This window comes from Colletes gigas, unplaced genomic scaffold, assembly GCF_013123115.1.
Source record: "Colletes gigas isolate AHSC1104 unplaced genomic scaffold, ASM1312311v1 Colletes_gigas_Sc00009, whole genome shotgun sequence".
NCBI classification, from domain to species: Eukaryota; Metazoa; Arthropoda; class Insecta; order Hymenoptera; family Colletidae; genus Colletes; species Colletes gigas.
The window spans coordinates 2,227,694-2,242,898 of record NW_025106638.1 but is presented as its reverse complement, the minus strand read 5'-3'; the positions used below and the strand labels follow the sequence as shown (position 1 = coordinate 2,242,898).

Genomic DNA, 15,205 nt, shown 5'->3' with positions numbered 1-15,205 from the left:
ACCGGAAATATCGATAAGCATTGGTAGCGTTGGCCGCTGACACTTCTGGATTCACACCAGTATAGATCAGTTGGAGCTCGCACTCCAAACGGCGCGAAACGATCGTCCGTAAAACGCGTACACGTTAGCAGAACAAACCAGGACCAACGTTCTCGATCGATTCGATTTTTGTTTCTTCCTGTTTTCTTTTCGCGTCGAGTGAATATCAACGAAATTTTCCATAAATCCTATGTGAAAAAACGGCCTGTCGAAGCTTGTTCAGAGTAAACATGACGGACTGTTCGATCGACGAAGGGAAAATGAAAGAGGAAGGCGTGGAACGATCGATAGAAAAATTTAACGAAGGAGTGGAGAAATCGAAGAAATTCGGTAGGTGGTACACGATCATTGTGCTCTTATCGATACTGTTCGAACAGAGATTACGTTTATCGATATCGTGAGATTTCGATGGCGCAGTTTCAATATTTCGAATACAATTAAATTTCGAAATACGATAAAGTTGAGAATTTTTCGTAGGGATGGAGTCCAGAGAATTTAACGAGAGCGAGTTGCGGAACATGATCAGCAACGAGTTACAGGAACAAGCGCAGGTGAGAATCTGATGTTACGAATATTCGTGGGATTTTTCAATTTTTTTTCAGTTTGTTTGTCTCTTTTTATATTAAATTTTACCGTTAACGATACATATTACGTTTCGTTTGTTCGGGAATCGAAAATGAAATTAATTATCGTGTCGAATTACGAACCCCATCGAAGTGAAATTTATCCGTGGGGAAGAATATTTATAATTATTTTCAAATATGAATAAAAGTTTCTCGTGGCTCGCCATTTTAATTTTTTCACCCCTCAGGAGATCAGGAACGAGATTCTAGAGATTCTCAATAACCAAATGATCGATGTGATATTGAACGTGCTGAAAAAAAGGGACAAAGTGCCGTCCTACGAGGTGAAGGACAATGTGGAGTCGGAAAAATACTGTAACAGAAGGTAACTGATAAAATATTTTAATCGGTATATCGTTTAAACAACCGCTACCACCTGCACATACCCGGAGTTCAAAGATCGCTAAAAAGAAAACGCAAAAATTCGTATCAGTTTAACCGATACGATTTTCACGACAAATGTACGTTTAATGTAAATTTAATGGCGTCGTCCAGTGCACGCGCACTTGATCTATACTCGCATTGTTTACGCAAAATCGAAGTTCCGAACGAGATAAATTCAACGGTTCGAACTCTTGTTGTTGTAAGCGCAAGGGTATCTGAAATATCGTGACATACATACAGAAACAACAAACGGAGAATGATTTCTTAAAGGGGACCTTACAGTCGGGGAAATCGCGTTTGAAAAGATGAATACAAGTTGCGGTATATACCTAATATTAAAAGCTATTAGTTAGATTTATTTTGTAGAAGATTTTGTCAAGTCGATAGAGCGATTAGCTACGAGTCTTTTTTTCAGTTTTATTATCTTGAAATGGAAAAATGTATTTTATTTATTACGTATACACTGTGGAGCATAACTATAGCACCACTATAACTTTCAAGAGTTTTGTAGTTGTAACACATGATTTCTAAATGTTAATGATACCACGTGAAAAGGACTAGAAAAAAATTATAATTAATGGAAAAAATAGAAAAATAACATTTATTTAACACGAAGTATAATAATAAATGAAATATTGCAATGGTGCATAACTATAGCACCAATGTATTTGGAACGTAATAATAAGGTTAAATGGCTATAAAGTGTTAAATTTCTAATTCAGTTTATTAAAGTGAGCAGTTTCGATAACGAGTGGGACCTCCTTTTTTATGTGTTAATTCAAAAATACGATTGTTCATACTTGTAATGAGTTTTTTCAAAGTTTCTTCGCTAATTTGATTCCACGCTTCAACAACTGCTGTTTTTAGCTCCGAAATGTTCGAAAATTGTCGATTATTTCCATAAATATGCCGCACCATGATACCCCATAGATTTCCAATTGGATTTTGGTCTGGGGAGCATGCAGGCCATTTCAATACATTGACATCAAACGTTTCAAACTGTGGTTTGTCGGCTTTTATGGATTGGAGCATTATCTTGTTGATAAGTCCATGAAATGTGATTGTTTGCACGAATAAAAGGCAATAAATGATTTTCGAGTATTCCAATATACTCCGCACTATTCATTCGTGTAGTTGGAAAAGCTAATCTGAGCTTGCCACAGGAGCAGAATGCACCCCACACGATAAGTGTCCCTCCACCGAAATTACGTTTCAAAAAGTATTTTTGTTCTTTACGAAGGTCCCTCCAATATGAATCAAATCCATCCGGACCGTCCAAATTGAATTTTTTTTCGACAGAGAAAATAACCTAAGTTAATTAAGGAATATCGAATATGAAGCTAAAATCTCGATTTACGAATGTCTAAACTTAACTTACATTATTCCAATTTCTGCTCATGTTTTCTCGCGCGTATTCAAGCCTGGCTATTTTCTGACGTTTCGGAAATGTAGGTGCAGACATCATTTTTTGTCTTATAATGTTTGAATTATGTTTAAGGACACGTTGGACAGTCCAACGAGAAACGCTGAGATCACATTCCTTCGCAATTTGTTTACAGCTTTTTAACGTATTGCTCGCAACTTTAGCAATTTGCCTTTCAGTACGAGGGGATAACTTCTTCTTAGGTCCCCCTTTCTTAATTTTCCCATACTTAGTGGGATCGCAGTAAAAAATTCAGTACAACTTTATGAGATCGGCCGAGTTCACGTGCGATTTCACGCATCCCCATTTTTTGCTCTCTGTACGCTGAAATTGCACCTTGCTCTTGTTCATTAAGGTAGCTGCCACGTGGCATTGTATCAATTAACTAAGAATTCCCGAGTTTACTAAAAAAATTCCAACAGAAACCCTTGAAGTGCGTTAAAAATGAACCGATTCTATTGTTTTGCACCGATCGTCAAACGTTTATCGATTAAATCTTGACATGTAAGTAGACAACTTCAATGAATTTCACCTGAAATCCATTATTTACAATGTTTTTTCATACCATATAATTGGTTGTTTCAAATTATTTTCTTACAGGTCGGGAATGTTAAAAATGTTAGTGGTGCTATAGTTATGCTCCGCAGTGTATATAACGTGAATATTAAAAGTTTTCCACCTGCAATTTCACGTGGAACGAAGAAAATTTCTAACTTTATATATAATTTATTTCACAGAAATACCACGAGAGCCGATAGTCTGCCCACCAAGCAATTCTTCCAGAGGAACTCGTTGCTGACCGATCTGTACGAAATCAAACACATTCGCACGATCTACAATGTCATAATATCGACCCTGATAATTCTGATGATGTACACTGCCATATACGACATTCGAAACACGGGATCGTAAGTACACCAGCACCGAATCTGCACTCGTTTGTGTTCTTACGTCGTTGTCAACAAGCTGCCCCGAGAATAAGTACCGTTTGAAATAGCGTTTAAACGACCGTTTCCATGGAATAATAGCGGATGAAACATTTTGCCTATCGTACGCGCGATATCTAACGGAACGAAAACGATATTTTAATCGAACAGTGATTTATCGTCCGACATTTCGAGAATAACCGAGGATCACGTTTTCCTTTCAAAAGGTAAACTTCTTTTTTCAAAAAAACGAACCAAAAATAACTGTTCCGCAGGGTAGTATAAATTTCTTCACCCTTTTGCAAAGGCTACCTTTGGTTGTGAATGAAAATTGACGGTGGTTCAATGCCTTTTGTACAAAAGCATTTTAACGGAGGCCCACTGTTTTCTGTTTTTAGTGAACCACCCAGCGCTTAATATAATTTCCCCTATTTCGTCCATAAATTCAGCGGGAGGTATTGTATGGTACAACAAACAGAGTTTGGCAGAATGTAATATGGTTACATGTAATCAGACGGTAATTGCACTATAACCACGAGGTAATAACGCGTTGATTAAATACTTATTACCGGTTTTAAAGATTTACGATTATGAATACAGTACAATTAGACAGTAATTAAAACGTGATTACGTATAATTATATCGTAGGAAATTTAATCGCGTTAAATTTTCCCCGACTCCGATAAGAAATACTAGATTTGGACGCCTCTTTTAAAACGAATTCAATTCTCGACTGTTCCTATATTCTACAAATGTATTCGTTGCTTTCCTCGAAAAATTAAAATCACAATTTAATTTTGACTAACATGCTTGAAGAACACCTTAATGCACATAAATTTCTGTTATTTTTCTTAAAATAGTTCCAAGAACCACCGAGAAAAGAATATCATCCTTGGTGCAAAAATAGACTTAATTACTTCTTCCATTATGGTGGATGAAAATCGCTCTTTGAACACACCCAACACGCTTCTTAACAACCGTAACGTTTCAAATCTCGATCTGTTACAAAATAATAGTTGTGATCATACCAAAGTGCTATCATTCAACCAGATTCGCTATCTAATTTCGTAAAAATCCCTGGAATGCCAAGGGAATCTCCATGCAAGATAAGAAGAAGAGGAAATTAACGATATACGACGCACTAATGTTCAAAGTCACGCAATCCTAAATTGTAAACTGTGTTCAAAGATACTCTGAAACCTTAGCCACCGTCTACAATTACATTCGATCAACATGTGTCTCGCTTTCCAGGCTCGAACACTGCTGTTCCATATATCGATTCTTCGTTCCGTGGCGTCCTATTTTCAAAATTAATGTTTACCTTGATACCATCTCAAAGGAAAAGAACATAAAATTGACTGAACTCAAGCTACGCTTATTTTGGGACTGCTCGTGTACGAAACATAGACTAATTTAATTTTAACAATTATTCGTGAACAGAATAGACTATCTTTGAAATAGATGTGAATTAAAATCGATGATCAACGTGTTGTTATAGGCCTAATCTCGCTATCGGTACGGTTCGACGTGGCTTTGCCAAACTACCGATAGTACTATGCCTCTGGGCGATTATGAAAGGCTCGTCGTTAAGTGTTTACGCCGCCTTCCATTACTGGGCCACGCGACGCTTTAAATGGGCGCCAAAATGTAAATAATTCGACTTGAAAAAATTCTATTCACTAACACGTTCGCTGTCCGTGACCTGTATATGGGTCATACCGCCACGCTATTGGATACGCCGCTGAGAGACCGGACAGTGAACGCGTTAACCATTTCCAGTCTATAAATGGATTTGCTTTTGCAGCGTTTGCCAGGGTTCTTTGGGACTATTCGTGGCTAGCAACCATGATGCTATATTACACCATGTTCATGGTGCTTCCAGCGAGAGCAGTCCTTCACGAAGACCTGCCAGTAGCGTCCACCATGATCGTACTTATGGAACAAGTACGTTTATTACAAATATAAATGACTAACAATCCCAACTAAATAGCTATCAATTGTAATTGCAAACGAATGACAGAACCAAGAAGTTTTTAAATAACTTTAACTTGCTGGTTCCTTAAAAATAGATCCAAATATCAAGCAATGCTACCGAAGGATTTCCCCGAGCATGGAACCAGCTATGAACAAGCTACGATGAATGAAAGATTAACGTCCTAAGTTTATACTACAGTATGCTGATAAATGATGAAAAAAATATCGGTGTATCTGGGGTCGTTGCATTTTCCTTGATCCGGTTTATCTCCGCTCGGGTAAACGAAGCGTGCAATATCAATTTAAAAATATTCTAATGGCATACCATAAATCAATTCCTTTGAGATGTTAAAGCCACAATTGACCCGCTTCGACAATAAAATCGATGATCAGACATAAAAGTGTAACGTCTTGTGTACCGTTTAGATACGATTGGTGATGAAGACTTATGGTTTCGTGAGACACATGGCGCCTAAGTTTCTCGCCTACAAGCCACACTCGGATGAACCGGAACCGAAAATCCCAAACTTCTCCAAGTTTCTTTACTTCATGTTCGCCCCGACTTTAATCTACCAGGACCGCTACCCTAGGTAAATTTGTTATTATAAATTATTGATATGATAATCACGAACAGACAGAAAAAAATTTTAATTAATGTGGGAAGGGAATGATCGAAACGGATCGATATCGCGGTGTTCGGAAGCCATGACATGAACGAGATTCGGGAAACGGTCATGGCCTTCCGAGACAGGTGTGAATGGAGCAAGAGGAATGTATGCGAGTAAGAAGAAGAGAGTGAATGAGAGAAAGAGAAAACGAGTGTAAAGAGCAGGATGAAGGAATGTGAATGTCGAAAAGATGAATTGTGCGTGGACAAAAGAAAAAAGAGTGTCTTGGTGACCGAACTGAGGAAAACATTGTATTAAAAAGCTAATAAATTGATCATCATTTTACCCTCTTCCACTCTATTTCTACATTAAATACAGTTTACTTCGCGTAAAGTTGAAGTTCAAGAAACGCTGATTGAAGTGTTCGTTTATCTCGGCTACTTTATTACATCCGCTGCTTTCACAAATATGGCGATTGCGACGAAGAAGTTATCATTTTCACGAGCATATGCGTGATTTCTGTTTGAATTAAACTTATATTCCTGTCTCGATTGAAGTACACAATGTTGACAAAAACAATATTATCGTTTTCGAGATATCCACAAAACGCATTCTTATGGCCGGACGAACGGTACTTTGATCTCGAGATTTTCTTGTCCCGTTTAAGTGTCTTTCGAGATACTGAAAGGAGAACACTTGTCTCGTTTAACGATATCAATATACACATACAGGGTGTCATCATTTAATTCGAGAATAAAATTATCATCCAAGAAATGAAAATGGTGCTCGAGTTAAATAGGCTACCCTGTATGTTGTCTTATCGAAAGTCAACAAGATTTTGAACATACTGTTATATCATATTTCATCTATTATGTTTCCCAAAATAATCTGCTTATCGCGATAATCGGTATATCTTTTCGTTAATTTTGATAAGATTTCAACTCGATTTATCGTCTCATCGAGGATAATGTGCGTCACATGCTCGTTTCGTACGACTCTCGTGATCGTATTGTATGCATTTTATCGTTGGAAATAAGATAAGTCCAAACGGGAATTTTGATTCTCTTTTCCCCAATCTGCAAAGGAAAAATACAAATGTTTACCAAACATGAAGTAACAAATATTTTTGTATTTTTAGGGCAAGCATGATTCGATGGAACGTAGTTCTGATCAATTTCGCCGAGGTAGTGACGATCATCTTTTTCGTGGCGATCGTGTACGAGCGAATATTAGAACCGACGTACCAGAATTTCGGAAAGGAACCGGCGGAACTCGGAATAATGGCTCTGAATATGATCTACTCGACATTACCTGGAATCCTCCTCTTCCTCAGCGGATTCTACTGCCTTTTGCACTCATGGATGAACGCATTCGCCGAGCTGCTACGATTCGCTGACAAAATGTTCTACAAAGTGAGTTTTACAAAGGAAAATATCCTCCTTATCAACTGTTACGCAAACAAATTTCTCAGAACACAGTTACCTTGTTTGGGGTGTAGATATACCCACGAATTCCTACGCATGTTCGAGACAAAAATTCGAGTGGGTTTTTATGAAAACGAATTTTTAAGAAAAATCGACAAGGGTGCCTAAATTTTTCGACGAAATTAAAAAATTTCAAATCGTTCTAAAAAAATTATTTTCAGTGACAGGGGTCAATTACCATTATTTTTTGTCAATACACATACCACCGAAATCCTACGCATTTTCGAGAGAAAAATTCTTCACCGAAAATCTAATTTCGGGTCAGAAATGTCACTCGAAAATTTCTTGCGAATCTCTAAAATGTCATAACTTCTGAACGGATTGGACGATTTTAATGTTTCGAACGGCAAACAACGCGTATTTTAGTGTAGAATGTGTAAATATTCCAAGAATATTCGAAGAGTTGTTCCTTGACCCCGTAAACTGAGAAAAACCTCGTAAAAATGGTCCAATTTTCAAACCACCATAACTCCTAGAATAGTGAATATATTTCAATGAAATTTTTTTCTGAGGCAGAGCTCATGGATACATACAAAAATATATTAGACAAAATTTTAAGAAAAATCAACAGGATGCCCGGCGAAAAAAAAAATTGGCCATAAATGTTTCTGTAATTTAATTTTCTGTGTTATTTCCTCTTGTGTTCATATCTGTAACCTATTGGTAATGTTGCAAGTGATACGAAAATGGTAATGGTAATCTAGAGACCCAGAAAAATGGTCCGAAAAATTCATTTTTAATATCTTAGACTCTTCAAATTATATAGGGTGTTCGGTCACCCCTGGGAAAAAATTGTAATGGAAGATTCTAGAGGTCAAAATAGAATGAAAATCAAGAATACCAATTTGTTGATGGAGGCTTCGTTAAAAAGTTATTGACGTTTAAAGTTCCGCCAGTACTGAATTTTTTTCTCGAAAATGCGCAGAATTTCGGGGTTATGTCTATTCACCGAAAATAATTGTAATTGGCCCCCGCAACCGAAAATAATTTTTTTCCAGCACGATTTGAAATTTTTTTTTCATCGAAAAATTTTACACCTTCTTGAATTTTTTCCTACAAAGTGGGTAGGATTTCGGGGGTATGTTTATTCACCGAAAATAATTATAATTGGCCCCCGCAACCGAAAATAATTTTTCCAGCGCGATTTGAAATTTTTTTTTCGCCGAAAAATTTGTCCACCTTTCTGAACTTTTGTCTCGAAAATGCGTAGGATTTCGGGGGTATGTGTATTCACCAAAAATGGTTGTATTTAACCCCAGAACCTGGAAATAATTTTTTTAGAACGATTGGAAAAATTTTTTTTCCCCCAAAAACTTTCAACGCCTACTTGAATTTTTTTTTCGAAACTGAGTAGGATTTCGGGGGTATGTGTATTCATAAAAAATGATTGTAATTGACGTCCACAACCAAAAATAATTTTTTCAGAATGATTTGAAATTTTTTAATTTAATCTTTTAATAACTTCTAAACCTCAGCCAAGAAATTGATATTCTTGATTTTCGTCTTATTTTGGCTTCTAGAATCTCCCATTAAAATTTTTCCCAGTGTTGGCCAAACATCCTGTATAGTTGCATTTGATCAATTTATCAATACACGAAAGGAGCACAAGACTCTTACCCAACGTAAAAATTAATCCTCACGATGAAACGTCAAACAAATGACTCGTTTGAATTTCTAAGAAAAAAAAACCCCCGGGTTCCCATTGATCCAGAAACAAATACTATTTCACCGGTTCTTGTCGTCGATTGAAGCTAGACAAGAAATGCCCATGGAACGTGTATGACTAATATTCCTGCACGAAGTGACTCATTGAAGGCGTCACGCGAGAATTTCAACGTTCGTCGTCGCTTTCGACGAAAGAAATCTCGCCTCGATTATTCGACATTCTCGCGAGTTCCGGGATCCCGTGACTGCTTCCGATCCATTCAAGGAGAATCCAACGAATTCATACGGTTCTTGAAATTGCAGGACTGGTGGAATTCGAGCAGCTACAGCACGTATTATCGCACCTGGAACATCGTCGTCCACGATTGGCTCTACACGTACATCTACAAGGACATGTACGAGATCCTGACAGCGCGAAACAGGATGCTGTCTACCTGCGCTGTGTTCGTCATTTCGGCCTTCGTCCACGAGTACATCCTTTCCTTCACGTTTCGATTCTTCTACCCTGTGTTGTTGCTCATTTTCGGTGGCATGGGGCTCACCATACTCTTCTTCCTGAGATCGGCCGGGAATGTCTTCTTATGGTTCACTTTGAGCGTTGGCAACGGAGCGTTGGTCAGCCTGTACTGCATGGAGTACTTCGCAAGAATCAATTGCCCTCCCATTCACGACGACATCTTCAATTTCATAATCCCGAGAAGCTGGGTGTGCCTCTTTGACTGACCGATCGAAAGTATTTTTTTTTTCTTTCTTTTTTTCTTGCACACCTAAAGTAACAGTTGCGTAAAAATTTGTATGGAAAAATACGATTACGAGTCAATAAAACGGAGGGCATTTTCTTGCGACTAGTATTAAGATTGAATGGTTCAAAAATAGGAGGGAAGTGTAGTCTTTATGAATATTGAAGACGACGAACGAAACAAGCATAATGATCCATTATCCATCTTCGATATTTGTAAAGATTGTTTTCTATCCTCGACGTTTACAAAGATGCAAGTTCGTCTTCAATAATTAGCGTAGTGTATTTTTATATACAGGGTGTTCGGCCACCTCTAGCAAAAATTTTAATGAGCGATAGTAGAGGCCAAAATAAGACGAAAATCAAGAATACTAATTTGTTGATGGAAGCTTCGTTAAAAAGTTATTAACAATTAAATTCAAAAATTTCAAATCGTTCTGGAAAAATTATTTTCGGTTGCGGGGGTCAACTACAATCATTTTTGGTGAGTACACATACCTCCGAAATCCTATCTACTTTCGAGAAAAAAAAATCGAGTAGGTGCTGATATTTTTCGGCGAAAAAAAATTTTTCAAATCGTTTTAAAAAAATTATTTTCGGTTGCGGGGATCAATTACAATCATTTTTTATCATTACACATACCTCCGAAATCGTACGCACTTTCGAGAAAAAAATTCCTTACTGAAAATCCAATTAGGTGCCTAAATTTTTCAACGGAGAAAAAAAATTGCAAATCGTTGTGGAAAAATTATTTTCGGTTGCGGGGGTCAATTACAATCAATTTTTGTCATTAGACATACCCACGAAATCCTGCCCAGTTTCGAGAAAAAAAATAGAGAAGGTGTGAAATTATTCGAGAAAATTAAAAAATTGCAAATCGTTGTGGAAAAATTATTTTCGGTTGTAGGGTTCAATTACAGTCATTTTTGGTGAATAGACATACCCCCGAAATCTTGCGCATTTTCGAGAAAAAAATTCAGTAAGAGCGGCACTTTAAACGTTAATAACTTTTTAACGAAGCTTCCACCAACAAATTAGTATTCTTGATTTTCGTCTTATTTTGGCCTCTACTATCGCTCATTAAAATTTTTGCTAGAGGTGGCCGAACACCCTGTATATATCATATTTAATTCGTTCGTGATACTCATTTTTATAAGTTAGGTTTCGTGTAAAACATCAACGTGATATTGTACTAGGCATGAATAAATAGATACTTGAAATAGTAAAATAAACAATAGTCGACTATCTTCTTTTGTATTTCCTTCATCCGGTTCCCTTCCGGTAATTTATAGTTAAAATCGAAGAAACGCGGGTATGACCGGTTCCCAGGAGACGTAATGTTTCTTTTTTTTTTATTATCAAGGCTTACATACTCGTCGTCGCGGATTCGGCGTGTTTCGAGGACACTTGTCGTCGATAAAATATTATATAATCGTATGTATATAGATCTTTTTTTCTCTATACAGGTCAATGTTTATATGTACATAGATGCACTAATATAGTTATACATTTATACACGAGCTCTCCTTCATAAATTTGTATTTCTCGCACGCGTCGTAAGGAAACATTCGAAATTTCGCGCGACCGCCGGTCGCCATTTTCCAAAACGTCGGTGTCGTATTTCGTCGAAATTACCCTCCTAAGGATCCAAACACGCGTACTCGAATTTTACAAAGTAACATCAGCGTTTGAGAACTGATATCTTAAAATAGCAGACGAGCCAAATGTCTAAAGTAAAAATTGTATAGAGTCCTTCCTCGAGGCGGCAGAGAACGAAGGAAATCGATGATAACGGATCGAAACGCTAACAATGAATCTACGCCAAGCGTTAAACATCGATTTTAACGAAACTTCGTAGATAGATAGGAGAAACAAATATTTTTAAAAACGTAATAGTATATGTCAAATTTTTTAAACTTAAATTATTTTAATGCTACATACTCGGGGAAAAATTTTAATAGGAGATTCTAGAACCAAAAACAAAACGAAAATCAAGAATACCAATTTGTTGATCGAGGCTTTGTTAAAAAGTTATCAACGTTTAAAGTTGCACACGTACTGAATTTTTTTCTCGAAAATGCGCAGGATTTCGGGGGTATGTCTATTCACCAAAAATGATTGTAATTGACCCCCGCAACCGATAATAATTTTTCCAAAACGATTTGAAATTTTTTTTTCCATCGAAAAATTTAGGCACCTAATTACAATAGATTTTCGGTAAGGAATTTTTTTCGCAAAATTGCGTAGTATTTCGGGGATATATGTAATGACCAAAAATGATTGTAATTGTTCCCCGCAACCGAAAATAATTTTTCCAAAAAGATTTGACATTTTTTTTCCGTCGAAAAATTTCACACCATCTCGATTTTTTTTCTGGAAAGTGGATAAGATTTCGAAGGTATGTCTATTCACCAAAAATTATTGTAATTGACCCCCGCAACCGGTTCCGCCCTGTAGAACAGCGCGTGATAGTGGTTCTCACTCAGTAAGTAGAGTTTCTCACGTTGAGAACCACAATCACGCGGCGTTCTACAGTCGGAACTTCAAACGCTAATAACTTTTTAACGAAGCCTCGATCAACAAAATGGTATTCTTGATTTTCGTTTTATTTTGCCCTCCGGAATCTTCTATAATTTTTAAATTAGATAAATTCTGACGCTTACAAAGTTTCACTACAATCGTTGGGTAACTCTTAATCCGACTCTCTCGCAATATAACATTATAATTTTTTAACTATATTACTCTTATGTACAGTCGATGCGTAACGCGGGCGAATCTTGGCGCGACATTTGAATCGCTGAAGTAGTTTACGAGGAAGTAAGATAACGCGAAGGTACCAAAATACATCCTCGATAGAAACGATACGAAAACGGAATCCAGTATTCTCTCATTCTTTTCCCCATTCGATGAAATATCATTTCTATGTCCATCCGCCGATGCTTTTGTTTATTCGTTCATTCTTACAGCACCGTTCACCGGTCCTAGCTCTATGTACACGGATCGTGAGTATTGAAAAAATAAACCCATACACATTTTTTTTTTTTTCTTTTTGTTTCTCGAAAGCACCGGACAATCTTCCTTTAGAAAACATCGTATTGTCTACGGTACGGCACTCCCGTTCGAAAATACAATTTTTTACCGATGTACACGTGGAAATCAATCAGTTCGTGCGTCGACGGCGATCGTTTATTCCCGTCTCTAATATTATTAATCGGCAACAGACACGCAAACGACTCGTTCCCGTCGTGTCCGTTTAATTCGGTTTAAGCATCAAACTTCGTTCAATAGTTAGACCAAATCACTTTTCTCCTAATTTGTACAAAGACAACGCGCTCGTTTCCCAAATATCGGGGCTCTCGAGCCTTTGGAACGACTGTAACTCTCATTTACGCAAAGGATCGACGGCTCCCGTCTTTCGAGAAACACGTTGTTACCTCTACTTGGCACTTTAAATACCCACTACCTTATCTCTTCCTTCCGCTACTCTTCGTTTCTATGCTTCGTTTGCGCCGAGAGAAGAACCGTTCGCGCGGAACGAACTATTTAAGGGTTCGATAAGATCGATCGTTTTCGCCGCGGACATGTTAGCCCTCGTCTCGACGCATCTTCCGGGCGAGAAAATAAAACGTTCGGGACCACGCGTTCGTTTCGAAATAATTGTACGAAGTAGCAGCCTATTCTAAACGTTCACATGAAACGCGGGGCGTGAAACTATAGCGAGCCTCGCGATGTCGAAGCGGTGGCTTTCTTCGTTGTACGTATAGCCGAAGAAGAATCTTGTACGAGGAAGGAGTATTGGAGCAAATACAAGAAGAGGAAGGGCGAGGACACAGGACTCGATAATTGGCTACATAGTTCTCAGTTTCTACGGATGTTCGTCGAAGCAAAATTATCCATATACACGATGTTTCTAAAACAGTTGTATCTCATGTAAGTCAGAGAATTGCTGAATAAAAGTTAAAATTGGAAATCGTACGACTTAACTATTATCGTAATATTCTATGTTAGACGAGTTCTATCCAGTCTGAGAATTCACCTTTTTTTTTTCAAATTTTTCGTGTGAAAATCTTATTAGCGACATCCAACGTGTTGGAAAGAGAAAAAATTTGTATTCCGTGCCAGCAATAATCCTACCTACGTGAAACAAATTTATTCAGAAATACCCTATATATATCAATACCGTAACGCCTATTTCGCAGTATCCTTATAAATATTGTCCAACATGGATTTTATCGAAAATAACTCCTTATGTACTTGTCTATATTTATTTATCATACGTCGCGACCGTTCGCTACTTCCCTTTGTCCCTCTCTCCCTTATAAATCTATAAACAATCGTTTTATTGCTAACCTCGAGTCCTTGTATCGCGGCGTACGAATTAATTTACAATAATAAATCACTCTGATACACGTGACACTCAAATATATCCGACTTCGCGCACGGCCTCTGCAATAGCGGCCATATCGTTTTCCATTTCGCGCACGGAAAAATTGAACTTACTCAAGATTCGCATACGGGGACGCAAACCACATTAACATTCGGCAGGACATTTCAGAAGAAGTGTGAAGACTTAACAACATACAGGGTGTCCCTACGAAATCTATCCGTGAACCTCGGGGAACAGAGACGAAACGCAGATTTCGATAAAAATGTACACTTTAAAAAACAATCAGACATTTTTAAAAATATACATTATTTTTCTTTGCAAATAGCCATCCAGAGTCCTATTGACAAATAAATATACGCAAGCAACGATATAACAACAGTTTAAATAATACGAACCATCAAACATGGCCGATAGTATAGTCGAATAACCATTACTTCGATATTCTACATTTTCTAAATCAATTACTTCGAACACTGAACCGATAAATAATAAAAGAAAGATCAAAGGTATCTGCGTAACCAATGCTATTTCCCGAGAATGGTTTCGACTAATTCCTACCAGCGTCTCGCGAACTACAAACGTCAAACCGCGGAGAATGCTCGAAAGACGTTTGTAGTGAAGTTTGAGAACCACTGGTCGCCGCCCGCCAACAGGAATCGACAAAATCTATTGTAAAAAGTACTCGAACGACGAATACCTCTCTAATTTGTATTCCGTTTGTGGTCGAATCGCTTAAAACTATTTGCATATCGCGCCCGGTAGCTGCACAACCACGGAATACTTTTCGTCTGATTCATCGTCGAAAACAAAATAACATCTTGTAATTGCCTCGGTCAGTGACCACCGAGTATACAGGGTGAGGCGTCGAATACAAGCTACAGAAGTGTTTGATATTTGGCAACGCAAACGACTAAAAACTAGAAACAAATGTTCGATCACCTCGGAATACAATA

The 15,205-nt window shown here is 37.6% G+C and overlaps 1 protein-coding gene across 1 annotated transcript; it reads left to right on the top strand.

Moving 5' to 3' along the window:
• Positions 1 to 10,140, top strand: LOC122397367 (sterol O-acyltransferase 1). Its single transcript, XM_043396489.1, has 9 exons — positions 1 to 369; positions 517 to 590; positions 851 to 987; positions 3,207 to 3,377; positions 4,894 to 5,042; positions 5,200 to 5,339; positions 5,796 to 5,959; positions 7,116 to 7,389; positions 9,430 to 10,140. Exons 1-9 carry the CDS (start codon positions 270 to 272, stop codon positions 9,847 to 9,849), a joined length of 1,629 nt encoding a protein of 542 aa, XP_043252424.1. The 5' UTR covers positions 1 to 269; the 3' UTR covers positions 9,850 to 10,140.
• Positions 10,141 to 15,205: the final 5,065 nt, after the last annotated feature.